The sequence below is a fragment of the Aulonocara sp. 'chitande type north' Nkhata Bay genome, linkage group LG11 (genome assembly GCF_057382095.1).
Source record: "Aulonocara sp. 'chitande type north' Nkhata Bay isolate Kocher_YH1m ecotype deep benthic linkage group LG11, A_spYH_male_GT1.1, whole genome shotgun sequence".
In the NCBI taxonomy this organism is placed as follows: Eukaryota; Metazoa; Chordata; class Actinopteri; order Cichliformes; family Cichlidae; genus Aulonocara; species Aulonocara sp. 'chitande type north' Nkhata Bay.
The window spans coordinates 37,939,935-37,961,151 of NC_141354.1; the positions used below are offsets into that span (position 1 = coordinate 37,939,935).

General features: G+C 40.7%; 1 protein-coding gene across 1 annotated transcript in view; it reads right to left on the reverse strand.

Annotated features, from left to right (window-relative positions):
• Nucleotides 1–14,117, reverse strand: part of LOC147319763 (uncharacterized) — a 149,371-nt gene extending 135,254 nt beyond the window's left edge. Inside the window, exons 1-11 of the mRNA XM_086312501.1 lie at nt 13,977–14,117; nt 13,424–13,467; nt 6,588–6,840; nt 4,645–4,673; nt 3,708–3,999; nt 3,440–3,480; nt 2,858–3,131; nt 1,956–2,003; nt 1,625–1,668; nt 969–1,251; nt 553–596 (exon numbers count right to left, since the gene is read on the reverse strand). Coding sequence (XP_086168627.1) covers nt 553–596; nt 969–1,251; nt 1,625–1,668; nt 1,956–2,003; nt 2,858–3,131; nt 3,440–3,480; nt 3,708–3,999; nt 4,645–4,673; nt 6,588–6,840; nt 13,424–13,467; nt 13,977–14,088 — 1,464 coding nt within the window. The 5' untranslated portion in view covers nt 14,089–14,117. The remainder of the gene's footprint in view (nt 1–552; nt 597–968; nt 1,252–1,624; nt 1,669–1,955; nt 2,004–2,857; nt 3,132–3,439; nt 3,481–3,707; nt 4,000–4,644; nt 4,674–6,587; nt 6,841–13,423; nt 13,468–13,976) is intronic.
• Nucleotides 14,118–21,217: the final 7,100 nt, after the last annotated feature.

The following is a 21,217-nucleotide window of genomic DNA, read 5'->3' on the forward strand; positions in this document are numbered from 1 at the left end:
ACAATAAACACAATCACGGGGTCACATATTTATTTAGCCAAACACAAGCATCTATTTACTAGTTGTGGTACGTTTATGAAAAAAATGAAGAAAATCTAAAACTGTGATCCACTTTTATGGGTTTGAATACTTTTTCTTTACAGGCTGCAGTTCTTCTCTCACTGTGCAGATAAAAACTGAAATATATCCATCAAGAATCTTTCCCTGATTTCACATCATCGTTCATTCTTTATTAATATTTGTAAGTAGAATAAAGTTTCCTGTTTAAGCTGAAAGTGTTTGATGTTTTCAGATTTCTCTGTCCTGTTGAAGAGTCAGGACAAATGTACATGCTGACACTTCCTCAGCTCATCCTCAGTGGTAAAGACATCCTGACATTAGTGTTGCAGAAAATTACTGCTGAAGAAGTCAAACTGAATGAAGCTTCAGTTTGTCACAAACATCCAGCAGAAATCATGAGAAAAATGAGTCAACATGAGAACTGATGATACTTTAGTCCTCTGACTTTCAGCCTGCTGTCTTATACTGAATCAGAGATGTGACATGACTCACTTTGTGGATCAGTGCAGAGCGTCGTTCATCCACAGAGTGTTTCTCTGAGGAGAAAAGTGCTCAAAGTCACTCATGACAAACACATTTAACAACTAACTGACAATTATTCAGGAAATATGACTTTGGAAAAATGGACAATATGCAGAATTACACTGAAACCTCCTCAGCAATAATAAACAGTATGAAGGAGTCATTTTTACTCCTCCTCACAAAGTATTTGGATTTAATCTGGTCTCATTTTTATGTATTTATTGAAGTAGATTTTTCCAGAACAGCCATAAAATATGTTTTAAAGATGTGTTTTTTTGTCTTTATTACAAATATTATTTATAAAGTCAAAGAAGACTTTAGTCAGACGTTTATGAGACATGAAAACAGTTTTATGACTTTAATGAGTTTTGATTTTGTTGTCTTACTTCGAGGCAGTGAGCTGCAGTCTGACAGCCTCTGAGCCAGATCAGTCCTCTTCATCTCGTTTAAACCCTCCATGGTCTTCTCCACTGACTGTTGGCCGTAAGTCTGCACCATCAGAAACACTGTGTCCTGCAGGTCTGTCCTCATGTACCACATCAATGAGAGGCCTGAGTCATATTTGCGATGAATTTGTAGCAGGTTCAACTTGAACTCACTGAGCTCCGGCTCATTGAGACCATCCAGAGCTTCCAGCAGCAGCTCAATAACAGACTCCATCGTTTCTACCTGGAAAATTCAAAGAAAATGTTCATGAGATAAATGTGACATTTCTCACTTTCAGGTTTGTTTGTTTTCTCATCAACACTTTACAAATGTAGATGTGTTTAGATGACATCATCCATCACATAAGGTGATGATGTCATTGGTCATATTTGTCACAATGATCACAAACAGCTGATTAACAATTATTCTGCTTCTGTTAACAAGTTCAGGACTTTTCTGACCTGCTGCAGACCTCCCTCACTGCACACGCTCAACTTATCAAACTTTGACTTTTCCAATCAAAATCAAATCATTTGTTTCTATTGAAGATTTCTATCCTGTGTTTATGAAATGAAAGCTGGATGATCTGAAGTCAGACAGATGTGACATGACTCACTTTGTGGATCAGTGCAGGCCAACGTTCATCCTCAGAGTGTTTCTCTGACAGAAAAGAAAGATTAAAAGCTTCATTCATGACTGATTTAACATCAGTGTTAATAATCAGACACTTTGAAATAACTGATGCTTTGATTTCATTCTGATGATCCTTGTAAGTTGGATTAATAACAACATTAAACTTGTTAACATGAAGTCATATTTGATGGGAAACTATCAACGTGTGAGGAAATGATCCAGTTCTGTTTCATTCAGTAATTCTTCTTCTTCATCTTCTTCATCTTCATATCAATGAGTGTATTTATTGATTCATGTGTTTTCTGGACACTGACCTTTCTCTGTTTCCTCCACATCAAATCCTTCAGCTGATGATCCTGCAGCTGCAACACATTGAATACAAACTGTAACTACATGATACAGACACTGTGTGTGTCCTTTATGTGTGTGTGTCCTTTATGTGTGCTCATCCTGAGTATAACACTGAGTCCTGACAATAAAAAGCTTTAATATTTCACTTTCAGCTGTGCTGACTGAAGGCAGGAGGAGGCCATAGTTACACAATCACAGAGAAATCACTGAAAAGACTTTGAATCATTTACCTCATACAGGTCGTCTGTCTCCATAGTGGAGTTTCAATCAAAGCTAACATAAAGATCCATTTACAACACAAGACTGATATTAATGAGCTCAAAATGCAAAAAACAAAGAAAAATATTTTCAAAGGAAAGAAGTTCAAAGAGCTTTAAAAGAACATTTACTAAAGAAAGTCACTGATTCAATAAGCTGAATATTTTTACTTTAAACATTGAAATATGAAAACAAATCTGTTTAATTTTACTGTGTTTGTACAACCTGAATGTGTTCATTTATCAACGTCTGTCCAAAATAAATCAGAGGAAACAAATTCTTTCATTTATAAATGATAATAAAGTTTATATTATGCAGTTCTTGTTGTGAGTTTCTCTGATTTAATTCTTTAAATTAATTTTTACTGTAAGGTGTAATATTATATTTAAAATCCTTCCACACACAGTTAAGAATAATCCCAACATATCTGTTGTATTAATTTATGCAGCTTATGATTATTGTACAGCTGTCCTTGTTGGCCAGGACACTCTTGTAAAACAGATTTTTAATGTCACAAGTTTATTTTTTCCTGGTTAAATAAACTTTAATGAATAAATAAAATGTATTAAAGTTATTACAGAAACTCTGACAGATTATTTCCTCTTACCTTTGAGTCCTGAGCTGCTCTCTGACAGCCTCTGCACCAGATCAGTTCTCTGCATGTCTGTTAAAACCTCCCTGATCCCCTCCACAGACTGATGACCAAGTTTATCAATCATCTCATTCACTATTCTTCTTCTGCCATTATTCAGTTTGATTTGTGGAAGACTCTTCTGAAAACAAGTGAACTGCAGGAACAACTTGAATTTGTTGAGATCCTGATCACTCAAATCCTCCAGTGTTTCTAGAAGCACATCTGTAACAGCTGCCATTGTTGCAACCTGGAAAATTCAAACATTCATAAAGAAAAAATGTTTCCTCACTGAGAAAATTACAGATTTATGTTTTTGTAGCTGTTTTAAACTTTGAATGTTTTCAATGTTTTCTCTGAAACACTTTGTTTTCTTTTATTATCTTATTTATTAAGATGTATTTATGTAAACACACTTTTTAATAATCTTTGATTTTTAATCTAAAAACATTTCTGTGACAACTGTTTAATCTAAATGATGAAATTATGATTTTCAAACTGCATCTTATTGAATCAAAGCTGAACTCTGCAGAGTCAGACAGATGAGACGTTACTCACTTTATGGATCAGTGCAGACAGATGTTCATCCAGATGTTTGTCTGAAAAAAGAGAAATTAACAGAAATAGAAATAAGTGTTTAATAAAAGCTAATCGAGCTTTAAAAAAATACACAGAGATCAACAAAAAAAAAGTTACATTTAAACCTGCTGAACATCATTTTCTGCTCGTCAACAATGCTCTCTTTGCTCTGTAAATCTGACTGTTTCTAATATGAACTGAAGCAGAAACACTTTTATCATTTTAACATGTTTTGTCTTTATCTTACTTTGAGCTTCTGAGCTGCTGTCTGTCAGCCTCTGAGCCAGATCACTCCTCTTCATCTTCTTTAAAACCTCCACGATCTTCTTCACTGACTGTTGGCCAAAAGTCCTCACCATCAAAAACACCTCATCCTGCACGTCCAGCATGTCCTGCAGGTCTGACATCTCAGGCAGACTCATGGGGCTCATTGAGCCACGTTTTCTTCTCAGGATCTCGATGAAGTCTCTGAGCTCGCTGCCTCTCAGATCAGCCAGTGTCTCCAAAAGCAGCTCAATAAGAGACTCCATCGTTTCCACCTGGTAAAAACAGAGGTCACATGACAGCGATGCACCATTCAAATATCTGTTTGATTTTTAATCAACAGAAACATTTTAGTGTGCTAAAAATAAATTCATGTTTGAATCCAATTCCTTCTAAAAACCTGAAAAGATGACCTTTGACCTTCAGACATAAAGCTGCGTCTTTTTAAGGTCATGACCGGTCGACCAGACGTAGAGCAGAAAATAACCTCCATGAACATCTGGTGCTCGGTGGGTACCTGCTTGGATTGGTTTTTTATTTCTTGGCTCATTTTTTCCTCTTTTTGAAGGATTTAATTTTCATGAACAGGTTTGTGACTCTGTTTTACTGCCTGACTGTAACTCTGTCAAAGACTGAGCTACAAAAACTGCAGTGAGTCTCCTGATTTTACAAACAGAGGGGAGCTTTAACTGCTCACATCTTTACTGATAAACAGAAAGACTTGAATTTAATCTGCTTTTAAAATGTAAATAAGGTTTAATATTTCTACACCAATCATGTATAAAACTCATGTGTACATGACAAAGCTGCAGCTTGAATCTCATGTGTATGATTTGTGTTTAAGATGAAGATCATTTTCAGTCTTCATCTACTGAATCAAAGCTGAACTGTGTGAAGTCGACTGATATGACGTTACTCACTCTCTGGCTCAGTGGAGGAAACTGTTTGTCTGAGGAGAAAAGAAAGAGAAAAAGTCAGATTAGAAACTGTTTTATCATCAGGCTTTATGAGGATTTAGAACATGAAAGATTTCACATCAAAGTGACACTTAAACCTCGTTAACTCGTTAATAATGATTTTAGAGAGAGGCCTAACTTTGTGAATGAGAGCACACACAGGATACTCTGATCGCTGATCACTTTCATGTGTGTATATACACACACACACACACACACACATATATAAATATACACTACATGTCTTTGAACGTGACGGGAGTCGACTCCAGACCGGGCGTTTCTGTCCAATGAGGGTCCCAGGCTGCCTCTCCCATGCTAACCAACCGTAACTTGGACATAACTTGGACATTCCCAGATAGACTTAAAGGAAACTCATTTCTGTTTGTATCCATAATCTCATTCTTTCAGTCCTCAGAGCTTGTGACCATATGCATGGGCAGGAACATAGCTCCACCTACAAATCTAAAACATCAGGGCCCGCTCTCTCCTCACCAGGGCAGATCAGCAGAGCATCCACATCACTGCAAACACAGCACTAATCTATCTGTCAGTCTCCTGCTCCACTCTCCCCTCCCCTGTGAACGACACCCTTAGATACTTAAACTCCTCCAAATGGGGGAACTCGTCCGTGACCTGGAGTGAGCACTCCACCCTTTACCAGCTGAGAACCATGGCCTAAAACTTGGAGGTGTTACTTTCACCCACTTGTTGCACATTCAGATTCAAACTGCCCCAGTGAGAGCTGGAGGTCGTGACTCCATGAAGCGCTTTGTCTCTCCAAAGCGTGCTGCACATGCGTGTCTGTTACATGCTTCCTTGATATGGGTTGCGTGACCAGAGAACTCCAGCTCTCTCAGGTACAGTAGATGCAGCTACGTCTCCAACATTCTGATGACTTCTAGTCTGGAAAGTTCCCCATCCAGACGATGAAGGCAGTGATGGCATCTGAGTCTTTCTTCTTTATAGACACTGACAGATACTAGATACTGTGTGTTACTTTAATTTAGGACCAGCTGCAACTGAATAAATTCACAATACAGTTAATAAGTCCCATTTATTAAAACTGTAAAGGTGGAATTGTTTGACTGGAGTCCTCTGACACCTACAAACATTTGTATTTTTAAAGAAGCACCAATCAAAGCAGAAATAGAAAATTGTGTGAAACATTAGCAACAAACTAACAAATTCATTAAAAATTTAAATGATAGAAAAAAACACATCTGTGAGGTATGACAAAAATCTACCACAGACTTCAGTCAGTATGATGAGGGTTAATAGTGACATAATTATAACCTGTAGAGCTGCTTGAAGACTTTCCAACCATGTTGAATGATGTTGGATGTTTTTGTTCTGATCTGATCAAAATACTGTAACTGAGCTTGTGTAACAGTGTTTATGTTGTATGTGATTCCATAATAACCACAATGGATTTGTGATGTTTATTGGCTCAATGGCGCCCTCTCTCAGAGGCAGTGGATCACTGCACTGTGTGGGATCATTAGGTATCAGCACGTGTGCGACCACTATACAGAGCACGTGACCTCTGTAGCTGTCTAACTGTTAATAAGAAGAGTTTCAGTGGTTTGTTGTAATTGTGAAGTCCTGAAACAGTCACATAATATCACTGCACACCGGCTATAAGCTGCTATTATTTTGTAGTGTGCTGTGTTTGAGCCTCCTGTAATGAGCCAGCCTGCCTGACCTGCACATATTCTGCTCTAATCCACGTTATAAAAAGCAGCACGAAAATATAAACGTCTTTGTTCATCATTCACTACACAACACAGAGTCAAGAGATTTTTCTATCAGTCAGCACCTGGTTTCATATGAATGTGATGAACTATGTGCAGTATTCTCACATATTTAAGTCTTTGTTCTCTTATTTGTGGTTCCTGAGGTGATACCTGATAATCTCTGCACCAGATCAGTCCTGTTCATCTTCATTAAAGCCTTTCTGGTCTCCTCCACACTCTCTCCTCTGTACGTCTCCTCCATCAGCTCCACTACATCCTGTGTGTTTGCTGTTTTCAGTCGGCCCCTTGGCTCGGATGATAGATCTTTCTCCAGTTCAGTGAGTGACTTGAACTCAGCAAAGTCCTCTGGACTCAACTGGTTCAGTGTTTCAATGAGCAGCTTCTTAGTCGTCATAGTTACCACCTGGAAAATGAATAAATCATATTATACATGAAGGACAGCATGTCTGCTGTTTGTTCATTTGATGGATGGAAACTGACTGCTTTGTATTTCACTAATGACAACATTACTGACATGGACGTTTGTTACTTTTCTATCACCCAAATGAAAGCTGTGATTGGACGTGAACGTCAAACATCAGCTTGAACCTTGAATAAAATTGAGAGGATTAGTTTTTGTCCCCAAAAGGACGTTGAGTTGTTTCTAAATAGCTGCAGAAAAAGTTACACTGGGAAGTAATAAATGAACCAGTACAATGTCTTGATGCATTCTCAATCATCCAGGAAAGTAAATCTCCAAGCTAGTGGAGCTGATCACAGCCACAGAAACAGCAATTCGTAACAACAATATTGCAGAAGTGGAAGCAGAGCAACTACGGACGAAAGTTTCGGCCTGTCTCAGCAATGCAAAGCCCCCAGCATCCAACATCCCCATGGAGGAGAGGAAGGCACTCACATCACTTAGTGATGACAACAACATTATCCTCCTTCCGGCAGACAAGGGTAGGTGCACAGTATTGCTAAACCAGAAAGACTATCATGAGAAGATCTTGTCAGTACTCAGTGATGAAAATACTTATGAGCCCCTGAAACGAGACCCAGGAAGTGGCTGCAGCAAGAGGGCGATAGACTGTCTGAAGCAGCTAGAACAAGACAAGGCTGTTGACCGGACCTCATACCACAGGCTGTACCCAGGGGAGTCTACACCAAACCTGTACGGTTTACCAAAAATACATAAACAGGGTGCACCTTTAAGAAGTATTGTCTGCATGATCAACTCTGTCACCTATAACATCTCCAAGTTTCTGGCTTCGATCCTCAACCCGCTGGTGGGCAGCTCTGAACACCACATCCAGAACACCCTGGATTTTGTTGAGAAGGTGAGAGATGTCATCATGGAGGCAGACGAAACCATGGTCTCGTACGACGTTACATCTCTCTTCACTTGCATCCCAGTCACGGAAGCGTTGGAGGTAGTCCGTAAGGGATTACAGGATGACCCCAACCTCAGCAACAGGACCACTCTCAGCACCGACCAAGTGTGTTTGCTTTTGGAACTGTGTCTTCATTCCACCTACTTCACATACAAGGGTCAGTTCTACAGGCAGAAACATGGGTGTGCCATGGGCTCCCCAGTTTCACCCATCGTGGCCAGTTTGTACATGGAAGAAGTGGAAAAGAGGGCTTTGCTATCCTACCCTGGAACACCACCAAGCCATTGGTTCAGATATGTGGATGACACCTGGGTGAAAATGAAATCCCAGGACGTACTACATTTCACGGATCACATTAACTCAGTGGACCGACACATCAAATTCACCAGGGAGGATATGAAAAGTGGCAGGTTAGCCTTCTTAGACTGTGAGATTTCCATCAGTAATGGGGGACATCTAAAAGCTGACGTGTACCGTAAACCTACACATACGGATCAGTATCTAAGGTTTGACTCTCGTCATCCACTGGAGCACAAACTGGGAGTCATCAGGACGCTACAACACAGAGCGAACACCATCCCCACTGACACAGCGGCCAGGGAGGCAGAAGAACAGCACATCAAGAAGGCCCTGAGTGGTCTTTGATCAGTGGGTTTTGGTCAGTGGTTGTTGATCAATGGTCATGAGAATTTGCATAATTATGATTAAGGAACTGACCTCCCAGCCTATTGTTCCTTCACTGGGCTGGTTTCAGTCATTATGCAAATGTACTGTTTATAAGATTTGGGGAAACCTGCAGTCAGCTGAGACTGAAGAAGTCACTCGGATGAGCGACGAAACGTTTCTCCCACAAAACGCTACGACCAGATGAACAGAATCAGCTTTTGGAGAACCAGTACAATGCACAACAGTCTCGTTTTCCCCGGTAAAATTAATTATCCATCCCTGGTTTATATAAACTTTACAAATTAAAAATCTCAATTCGAACTGGTCAGAAACACACAATAAACAAACTGTTATTTGTTTATTGTAAAAAAAAACCACAAACCTTTAAATAACATTTATAATAATTATTGTGTCATTATATCTGTGACTCTGACATTCACCATCCAGGAAGCAGAGTGTGTGAGGAAGATCTGGTGTCTGATGAAGATGAGAGATTAAGCTGCGCACAGATAACTTTAACCCTAGAATACTATCGCTATTTGATTTTCAACATTTACATGATTTCTCTCTCCTGCAGCTGTTAGTGTGTCGAGGAGACTGTGCCTTCACCAGGGAAGTCTCAAATGTCCCAGGAATGGGTGGACCAAAGACCAGCTTTCCAGTGTCATTATCTTTTTTAGGAATTTTGTTGTTCTTTGCCCTAATTTTTCTGTGATTTTGGAGCATTATTTTAGGGTCCCCACATGACACTTTTTTCATTTTGTTAGACATGGCACAGTTGAAAGTAAAAGAAGACAACTCTAATTTGTCATGTGTTGTCAAATTTTGATATATTTTGATGACAAGTACTTTTTGTTGGTCATATTATATCGGGTAAAAATCACCCGGCATTAGTGATTGTGTTGCTGTTTATAGCGATAGTGTTCTAGGGTTAAGATCACGTGACTATCGTGGCCTTTTCAAACCGCCACAACCAGAACTCTACCGTGACCGAGACCTCCGGTTCTTTCCCACAGAGCTCTGCACCTCTGCTTCAAACCAGCAACAGTCACATGATCTAATATAACTTATTATTGTATCTCATTCCCTGTTACACACACATGAAAACAACTCCAACAAGGAAGCAGAACTACGAATGTGAACTTCCAGGAGGAAGCAGAACTTAATGCCGCGCTTACCTTCAATACTTCATGTAAAATGTGAACACCTGGGCCCTGTTTCAGGAAGCCGGTTTAGTGGAAAAACTGAGTAAGTATACCCTGAGTTAACGAAAACTCTGGGTTTTCGGTTTCACAAAGCGAGTTCAGCTGAAGCCTGAGTGAGTCACTATGACGACACACGCCGTGAAGCTAACCTGCCCCCTAGCAGGTTTACTACAACTAACCCTGACTGTCTCCGCCCCTTTGTCGGAAACCTGACAGTAGGAAGTGTCGGACATGGCGTGCTCCTTCCTTGAAGAGCCAGTAGATCGTGAAGCCCAAATTCTCCGCAGAGCTCTCCGCCGGGAGAGAGTGATCAGAGCGCGTTTGGACATTTTATCATTTCCTGATGATTTCCTGTGTGAACGTTACCGTTTCTCAGCACAATCTATAATTTATTTGAATAACATCCTCAGGCCTAATATTGCTCATGTGACACATCGCGGACATTCTCTCAGTTCTGTGCATATTATTTGTATCGCACTTCGGTTTTTTGCAAACGGGAGCTTTCTGTATAATATTGGTGACGCTGAGCACGTTTCCAAGGCTACCGTCTGTCGGGCAGTCAGGAATGTTACAGTTGCACTGAAACGTCTCCTGTACTCGTTTGTGGTGTTCCCCGGTCACAGACCCACAAGATTTATCAAAGAGGGATGCCACAAAATTGCAGGTAGCAGGATGACCAAAACTTAATTCATGATGTGGTGATACTTGAACTACTACTTAAATTTTACATTTATTTTCACGGTTCCCAGGCGTGATTGGCTGTACAGATGGCACTCACATTCCAGTCATTGCTCCTTTAGTAAATGAAGGAGACTATGTGAACAGGAAGTCTTTCCACAGCATTAATGTACAGGTACATAGTTCCCTGTAGCATTTCAAACTAACAAATTATTTTATCATAGTAATGGATGCTAATTTGTGTTCTCTGCACTGTGAAGATCATATGTGATGCTGCCAACATTATCACAAATGTGGAAGCCAAGTGGCCAGGCTCTGTCCATGACTCACAAATATTCCGTGAATGTACACTGAGCACAAAATTTGGACATGGTGAGTTGAAAATACTTTAAAATATATAAAGACCAATTGCTTCAGAAGTGTATCCTTCTGTCTTAGGAGAGTTCACTGGCTACTTGCTTGGTGATAGGGGGTATCCATGTTTACCCTATTTGCTTACCCCTTACCCTGACCCTGAACCGGGCCCACAGCAGCGATATAATCTGGCTAATTGCAGGACAAGAGCCAGAATTGAAATGACTATCGGAATGCTTAAGGCCCAGTTCCAGTGCCTGCAAAGACTCAGGGTCACCCCAGAAAGGGCATGTGACATTATTGTGGCATGTGTGATTCTTCACAACATTGCCACAATTAGAGGAGAACACTGTCCTTCTGAACCAAACATCAGCAGTGATCCAAACCATGAACATCCTGACCCTCCCACGGACATACAAGATGGAAGCGCAGTCAGAGACACCATATGTCACAATCATTTCCTTTGACCCATCACCTCAACATGTTGAAAGAAGAATAAACAGATTTTTTGTTCAACTGGCTTTATTGGTCGCCTGTATTTCCTGTACACAAAGTATTAAAAGATGTAAACCTCATAAAGTGTCTCTGTTGCTTCCTCCTCTGTAACAGCTGTCAATGTTTCTTCATTATTTTCCTGTAGTAAAGAAATAAACAACATTGCTGTTCTACTGTAAACTCATATAATCTGTGGAGTATTACTCACAACTGCATGTTGGTCTGGCTCAACAGGAGGCTGCACCAGATGCAGTACACCACCACCATCAACTGATAGAATATGAGGTTTATACAGGTCACTTATAACTTACAAGGGACCAAATGGCAATTAACAAACATACCAAGCACCTTACACTTCATTGTCATTATGCTCTCAAAGACAACCAAGACTGAGGGAAGGCAAAATCAGTAGGAAAATAACTTCACTACAAAATAATCCATTATGGTAAAGAGTTTATCAAATGAATGAGCAGCACTGCGAAGGTGACTGTGAAGAAAGGATGTATGCACATCATGTATTATTTTGAATTTACCCCTTATGTAGGCACTTGTGTCTTGCGGGGTTATTGACTCAGAGGATGTCCCCGCAGAGATGCCTTCGGCCACAGCCTCTGTGAGTGGTGGTGGAGGAGGACCCCCACCTGTTTTTCGGGCCTCCGCTTTTTTTCTGTTGGCTACAACGGGCCACATTTGAGCATACAGAGTAAGCAAATATGTACTTGTAATGTGCTCAGATAATTTCAATAAGTGCTTACAGAAAGAAAATTAATGTAGCCTCTAACTGCAATTGATTTACATGGGACAAACAGACCAAGCACTATGGCTCATAATACAATTACACCTTACCTGTTTGGACTATATTTTTATATTTCATTTTTACTTGCTGCCAGGAACGTTTGGGGCCTGTTGGGTTGCACCTGCGCTCACATCACATCACAAAATAAAATGTATGAAATAACAAATAAAATAACATATGATAAAATAACGTGTTAAATGGGTGGAAATCCCTAGATCAATGTTTATATTAACACTCACGCATTGACTCTGTCGGCTATGTTTTGCCATGCATGCTCCCTTTCTTTCGCAGCTGTGGCTGTGTTACTTTTTTCCGCGGAATTTGCGTGTTATCGGCATATGCTGCCATCAGAATTTCGGCCTCAAGCGCTGTAAAATACATTGACCACGCCTTCTTTCCCTCCGTCTCCATGGTGACTCGCTTAATCTGTGCTCCACTGATCAGGGCTTTATGTATCCTCGTGCGCGCGCTTCACTTGGGGTTAAAGCAACTCCGCGTTGACTGAACTAATTGTTATCAGCCTTTCTGAAACCGAATATTCCGAGTTGGACAGTTCGGGGTTACTCAACCCTGAGTGTCGTTTTTCACTCTGAGTTTTCTAAACCGGCTTCCTGAAACAGGGCCCTGGAATCACTGCTGATGGAAAATCATTCTTCAGTGTTTGTGAAGCAGCTTAGTGTGAGGCACTGTTCTCCCGCTGCTTTCTCTCACTTTCTGTAAACGCTGAGGCGGAAAAACTTCCGCGTTTCTGCGTCTCTCTCCTCCCAGCTGTCAGCCCGCCTGAATACCGGAGGCGCCTTGATGCGACTGTTGTTCTAATTTTGCGCCATAGAAATAAACCGAGTTGAAATAGATGTTACCGCCTTTCCATCAACGTTACCTTTGGCTCAGGTATGAGTAGAAAGAGTGACGTCGTGTCTCTTTAATCAGTCTCTGCATCTCCAAAGCAACAACGGATACACCGAGTTTAATAAATACTGAATCCGTTAATAATAATAAAAAGTTCCATAATCCAAAGTAAGCATCACATTCACATGCTCACTAGAGCTACTTATGTCTGACTGAACACTCTTAAGCTGTAATTTACCACAGACGGTATAAATCTTTAATACTGTGTGTTTCTGTTATTCACTAAACTTTTGTCAACGACCAGGAAGACCTGCAGTTTCCTGGAGAGCCAACAGGGGGCGAAACCAACCCACTGAATTAACAATGGTACAGGGAGGGACGCTGGTTTGAGGGCGGAGTCCTTCACTCTGTCGTCAGTGGAAACATTATTGCTGCAGACTCCACATTAACACTGTGAGAAGCATCCAGTTTCAAAGATGCTTCGTCTGTTTCATCGTGTTTAATGTTCAAGATGAGGATGATTTACAGCCTGAATCTACTGAATGAAAGCTGAGATAAAGTCACACTCACTCTCTTCAACAGTGCAGCTCCATGTTCATCCACAGAGTGTTTCTCTGAGGAGGAAAGACATTTACCATCAACTCTGAGGATTCAAACATCATCACACATCCAAGTAGAATCAGCCTTCAGACGACACAGATGATTTAAAAGAGAAAATCATGTGAAACTAAATAAAATGACATAAGAACCCAACAAAGAAACCCTCCATCCTGTCCAACCAAAGTAACTGGGGGTTCCCAGCTGTGATAATGAGAGAGGGTACACCTGTCCACCTCAGGTTTTAAACAGACAGACAACCTTTCACACCCACATTTAATTTAGAACCAGCAATAAAGCCAACAAGCATGTGTTTGGACTGGAAACCAGAGCACTCTGAGGAAAAGCATGCAGGCACAGGGAGAACATGCAAACTCCACACAGAAAGGTTCCAGCCAACCAGGAGGCTCAAACACACAACCTTCATGCTGTGAGGACACAGTGCTAACCACTGCACCACCATGACACCACCAACACAAAAACCTGTTGATGACACAGAGTTTACACTCATGCATGTTGGTCTTACCTCTGGATGCTGAGCTGCTCTCTGGTAACTTCTGCACCAGATCAGTTCTGTTCATGTGCATGAAAACTTCTCTGGTCACCTCCACAGACTGATGACCAAGTTCATCCACCATCAGATTCACTACATCTGCTCTGGTTGATGATGGACTCATCCAAATAAAAATTGACTCCAGGAATCTCTTGAACTCCTCGAGCTCAAATCATTCGTTGCTTCCAAAAGCAGTTGTTTCACAGCTGCCACCATTGCCACCTGGAAAAGTCATTCAATTTGCAGGACATTTATTTATTTATCCATTTTATCCAAATAAGCTCTTTTAGAAAGTTCAGTATGATTTCTCATAATCACAAAAAAGCAGAAATCGTGAGAAAAATGACTCAACATGAGAACTGATGATACTTTAGTCCTCTGAGATGTGACATGACTCACTTTGTGGATCAGTGCAGAGCGTCGTTCATCCACAGAGTGTTTCTCTGAGGAGAAAAGTGCTCAAAGTCACTCACAAGAGACTTACTTACCAACTGACAGTTGTATAATCTTCAACATTACATTTAAAGCTCAACTATGATAGACACTGTTTGTGTTATTCAGTCTCTCAGACTGAAGGAGTCACTTTTTGTCATTTTTTTGTTCCTTGAACACTCATAAATTCTGATTTGGACAACAATCTGTCTTTTCTCTACAATATTTTTATGAAAGACAAAAACTTTACTTATGAGACATCTTAACCACCAGAGTTCATTTAACTTATTTCCTCTTTGTTGTCTTACTTTTGGGTTCTGGGCTGCAGTCTGACGGCCTCTGAGCCAGATCAGCCCCCTTCATCTCGTTTAAACCCTCCATGGTCTCCTCCACTGACCGCTCACCGTAAGTCAGGACCATGAAAAACACCGTGTCCTGCAGGTCTGTCCTCATGTAGATGATTCTTTGGATGTCTGACTAATGTTTGTAATGAATTTTACGCAGGACTTCCTTGAAAACCTCAAGTTCCCAGTAACTCAGACCAGCCAGGGTTTCCAAAATCAGCTCAATAACAGACGCCAACGTTTCTACCTGAGAAAAAAAAGGTAAATGCGACTTTTCTCCAGGTTTTTTTCTATCTCATCAACGTCTCATAAATGTTTAGATTACACCAGACACAGTTACAAGCAAATGATGTAAGTGATAATTACACACCTGATTAACATTTATTCCAACCTGATGAATTTAATCTTTCTGTTTATCTTTTCTACATGTAGGAGTTTTTTAAACTGAACATGTTCAGTGAACGCTGCATCATTTAAATACAGTCATAGGTGATATTACTCACTTTCTGGCTCAGCGCAGCCCAGTATTCATCCACAAAGTTTCTCTGGGAGAAATATTACAATATCATGGTTACCATGAGAAAAGAAAGTGTAGCAGCTCCACAGCAGACTCGTCCACAGTTTAATGCTTTTCAGCACAATCTTTATTCATACTTACACTCGGTTGCTGTTACAAACACACACGGCTGCAGCTTTTCAGCCGCCACAACAACAACTCTCAGGATCAGGTACAGATTTTAAAGCTGATGCTGGCAAAGTTAGAAAGGTGCCGGCTGTGAACAACACCTCATCTATCTATTACTTCATTTGCTCTCTTTAGGCTCCACAATGATTGTCTGTCTAGTGTCTGTCGTCCACCTTAAATCCATTCATAACTTATTTAACATCAGGGTTAATGATCAGAAAACAATTAAGTGTGTAAGGAAAGAATTTAGTCGTTTGTAATCTTAATATTAATGTCTGTGTTTTATTTAACAATATCTATTATTAAACACTTCAGTGAAGAAAATCCTCCTGCCTTCTTTCAGGAAGACAAAAAAACTTCCATTGTTCAGTTTTTGTGACTTGGTTCAAAGATTTTGAATCAACTCTTGATAATTTTTTTTATTAGGGATAATTATTCTCTTACCTTTGAGTCCTGAGCTGCTCTCTGACAGCCTCTGCACCAGATCAGTTCTCTGCATGTCCCTGAAAACATCAATGGTTACCTCCACAGACTGTTGGCCACATGTTTGCACCATCGCGTTCACTATATGTTTTCTGTTTGTACTCGGTGGGAATTGTGGAAGGCCCCTCTGAAAACATGTGAACTGCAGGAACCACATGAACTCCTTGAGACCCTGATCACTCAAATCCTCCCGTGTTTCTAGAAGCAGATCTTTAACAGCTGCCATTGTTGCAACCTGGAAAATTCAAACATTCATAAAGAAAAATTAAATATTAATGTTTCTGTTGCTGTTTTAAATATTAAAACTAATTAAAGACATTTAAATCATGTTTTCTCTAAAAACTTAAAGATAAAAAGGCCAACATTTATAAAGAAAATATATCATTTCCACACTAAGACATTTTTTGGTATTTCTATGATAATGTGTGATTTTTCTGATGATCACCTAAAACACAGATACATTTAGTAACGAGGGCCTGAGCATTCACAGTGTGAAGACCTTGTTGTGTATTCACTATTATTATTATTGTCTGTGAAGGTTCTCAGTCATCCAGGTCATCGTAGCCCAGTGGTTCCCCCCCTTTGTTTTACAAAATAAATGCGGTTTATTTCACACCTCAAACATTTAGTAAACAATTAAGCAAATACAAATAATCTGCAATAAATTACAGGTAGTAATAAAATAAACTACTTTCTTTTACGCTACGTCCACACCTACACGGGTATTTTTGACAACGCAGCTGTTTCATCCACACGTAAACGGCGTTTTGAATAACTGAAAACGGAGATTCTTTAAAACTCCTTTTACGTGTGGACGAGGAATACAGAGTTGGTCACGCAACGTCAAAGGTATGTGCCTTTTTTCACGTCAGCTGTGGCCACGTTATTGTTTACATGAGATGAATTGCAGAATGGCAGATAGAGACACAATACTGTTAATCTGACTGTCTGCAGGTTTTACACAGTTACTGTCCCTCCATTTACAAAGGCAGAGGCGACACATGTGATTATTTTACATGTAGTTGTTTTTCTTCCTGTGTAATAATATTCAACATTGCTGTCAATACATTTTTCAAAAAATGCCTCTCTGTGCAAAATAGGTTTAAAAACATAAACCGCTGTTTATGTGGATCCTGTTTGTCCGTGATTTGAACAGCCCAGCGCTGCTCCCCATAGCTGGACTGGCCATCGGGCATACCGGGAATTTGCCCGGTGGGCCGCTGGCGATTTTTTGTTTTCATGGGCCGATGGATTTTTTATTTATTTTTTTTTTAGGAAGGGTATAGGGCTTTGGAGTTGACGTCACGCCGCAATGCATTGTGGGAGCGCGGCACCATTTTCGGGGTCTACGAATCAAATCAAACACACTGTGTTGGAACAACGATTACAAGATGCTTAAAAGCAGCTCAAACGAGAATGGACTGTATAGAGACCGATTGCGTCCAGAGGCGAAGCGGCGGTACTTGCAGAAAATAGCGTGCATTGGAAATGTGGACCCGTATGAAATACGGCCGTGGAGTAGAAACCCTGAAGACCAACCGCTATTGACGTAGCCTGACATATTTCATACCTTATCTGTGGAGTCAGCGCGTACAAGTCGTCATTCAAACAAAGGTAAGTCAGCTCGAGTACTGCGAGTGAAATGCGTTTGATTTCCCTGCAAACATTCACATTAGTGCAGCATAAATTCATTCATGAGGGGAAATGACAGTGAGAACATGTGGAGGCTGTTAGAGGGATAACATAGTGAGTTCAGTGCATTGATGAGACACTGTCCTGAAGGATTTAGTTATTCTCTATGGTTAAAGAAATTGCACTAATTTATTAATGTTTATTATAAATAATTCTAATTATACATCTTGCTTCCATATTTGTATCCTGTGTCACTAAAAATACATTTTATTGTAGTTTTATACTTTGATTAATGACCTGCAGAATCTCCTTATCATATTAAGTGATTCATAATTGTCACTTTATGCTTTCTCCATCTCTAAAGTGATGACATCCTTGCATTACATGCTTTAGGTTCATTTTCTGCAGGCAGGTTTCTGACAGAGAACAGACAGATTTAGACTATAACCTGCAGCGTTCTATAGATGGACACATAAAGAAATGCATAATTACATGTATGTGCTAACTTTCTAAACACTTTGTTACATTTATGATAAAGTAGATAAAACACATTTGTGTCGGCCTTGGCTCATAGTTCTTGTCTTTAAATGAACTTTGTCTGTGTGTGTTTCAGGTGCTGCTCTCTCAAAGACTGAATGAACCAGCATTGCAGCCATGGGTCACTGAGAGCATCACAGGGAAGGTTGAAGTCGCCCACTGCACCTGTATGGCCGGAGTCGCAGAGACCTGCACCCACGTCGCTGCTCTTCTGTCTAAAGTAGACGGAACAGTGTTGATCCGTGGCACAAGGACTGTTACAGATGAACCTGCACACTGGGTTTTGCCTGGTAATATGACCAAGATACAGCCAGAGGTTGGCCATAAGATAGACGACTTCTCTTCAGCTGCCCAAAAAAAGGCTCTTGATCAAAACATAAACAGACCATCTGTAGTGACAGGTAAAAGGAGCCGTCCCCAAAACAGAAAAATCCCACCTGCTACTGTGGAGGAGTCGTCACTGCTATAATGCCATGTTTTATCTAGGGGTCTAGATTTATGCCTGTAGTGCACTGCTGTGTAAATAATTTGCATTTACTGAATATGTACTGACTGAGTCCCACTGTTCAAAAGTTGAATAAAGAAACAAAATAATTTTGCCTTTTTTTTTTTATTAAAACCACTTTATAGAACATCACATCAGTAACAGTGTAGAATCCATATCATTTACAGTTTACAAATGACAAAATGTTTACACCAAATCATGAGTGTTTACATGATATCACCCACTACTAACATTACTTTATTTACTGTATCTTTTGAAAAAATAACAGCACAAGACTTAAGAATATTTAACAGGAGCAGAATGGCGGATCGGGCCAAAATCCTTTCCACGCCCACCCCCGTGACATCACGCTCCAAAGCCCTATATATAACGAAAGGTGTTGGATTGGCCAATTGGTCATGATCGACTCTGGGCTGGACCAATTACAGCCGAGGAGGCCGGATGCACCCTCCCCCTTGTTTAGCAATCACGTGATTTCCGCGCTTTGCATGCCGGGAACTAGTGGCAAAACAATCCAAGTACCGCATCAAATGCAAGAATTTGCAGCACCGCAAAACGTTCATTCTCCGGTTCCAATACCTTCTTGTTTTTTCTTTGCCGCACAAAAAAGGAATGTACAAAACAAAAGGAGAACAATGCCGGTCCGTACAAAGACAGACTTGACGAAAAGACAAAGAAAAGATACGAGGAAAAATCAGAGTGATCCTTACAGCACACAGAGTGGACAAAAGACGTTAACGTGCTGCCCAACTTTCACCACGCTCAGATTTATAATCATACGGTTCTTGGAGTGAGTGCATACACTCATGAAGTTTAGTAACTTCAGGTCACTGCAACAAGCCCAGGTACAGTTTACCGACGGATGGGTGCAGGACCTTGAAATGCACGTGTAGAACGGAAGACCATCGTACGAACAAAGGTGAGTTTACCAGTCTCACAAATTGTCGTCATAAATACACATTCGTTAAAAGTTTATTAATATAACCTTTGAGCTCAACGGTAATTAATTAGTAGTGGAAATAATTTCTGGTACGCGTTACAGAAATGTAGCAGTGACAATAATACTGTATGCTGTAATCGCACTGGACAATTAGTGATACAAAACAACTGTTTTATCCTGTGAATAAAAGTATATGTTTTTGTCAATGTACCATAATAACAGAAGCGAAACGCAATATTGTGTCAGGACAATTTACTATTTATGCACAATAAACAAAGGAGCATAGCGCGACAATTTCTGTTCAGCGCCAGACTTGCTTGTAACCTATATCACCAGTTATGTTAAGAAAAATGACGTATTAACTATTAAAAAACTCTGATCTTTGTGGGAATGCTTGGAGCAGACTAACCTGTGAGCTGGAGTGTTCTGGGACGTTATATTTGGTATATCCAGGCCATCCCTCGGCTCTTACTTCGGAAACATGGCTTAAAAATTTCTCTTCAACGACGTAATCCGATAAAAAAAAAAAGATCTCTTTACCCGTCGGCTTCCCGTGGCTGTCATGCGACCGGCTATTGCAGTTAATAATACAACAGCTTCTTGCCAGTTTTTGGGTTTCTTTTTATCGCTGTGTAACTGATTTCAATTGAAAGCCTGCGTGCGCTAGTACCTCTTGCCACAAATTCCCAGAGTCCATTGCGGTTTTACCCCTGAATCACATCACATTTCCAGTCTTTATCCTGGTGGGCCGGTCTCTAGTCAAAATGCCCGGGCCGATTTTTTGTCCCAGTCCAGCCTTGCTGCTCCCGACGAAGGGGAAACCAATCCTGCAGGGAGACCTACCTCGGCACTTGTGCAGGTGAAGCCAAAGGGAAGATTTGCTTCACCATATTTTCTAGTCTTTGGCTTAGAATGAAGTTGGTTTGGAAACATATTCAGCGATGCTTGATCTCCTGCTTTGCGTTTCTGTAGGCGCCCGTGCTAGCAGTGTCCAAGCGTTTTGTTTTTTTCCCCCCTTTTCATCCCCCCCCCCCCCCCCCCCCCCCCCCCCCCCCCCCCCCCCCCCTGCCATGGCTCTATGCCCCCCCTAGGGGGCGGGCCCCACACTTTGGAAAGGTCTGCGATGCAGGGCTTGGATTCAGCCTCTTGGGAAAAGAAACCCGTTCCATGAAGCTCTGTTTGCACTGTTCTTGAGCCATTCTGAGGACCACATGAGGTTTGGAGGTCTGTACTGACTGACTCTGCAACACATTGGCAACCTCCATGCACTTTGCACCTTAGCATCCAATGACCTCGCTCTGTGAGCGCCCTACCACTTTGAGGCTGGATCGCTATTGGTCTCAATCGCTTTCACTTTTCCATAATCCCAGTAATAGCTGACTGTGGAATATTCAGTAGTGAGGAAATTTCACAAATGCATATCCTATCACAGTCCAAAGCCAGAATTCACTGAGCTCCTGAAAGCGCCCCCTTCTTTCACAAATGTTTGTAGACGCAGTTTGCATGCTTAGATCCTTGGTTTTGTACACATGTGACCATGGAAGTGTTTGGAACGGCTAAATTAGTTGGTGAGTGAATACTTTTGAGAACAAAATGTATTTTTCCAACCAAACCTTTTGTTTCTCCTTCAGTTTCAGAGTGAGTCGGCAGAAAATT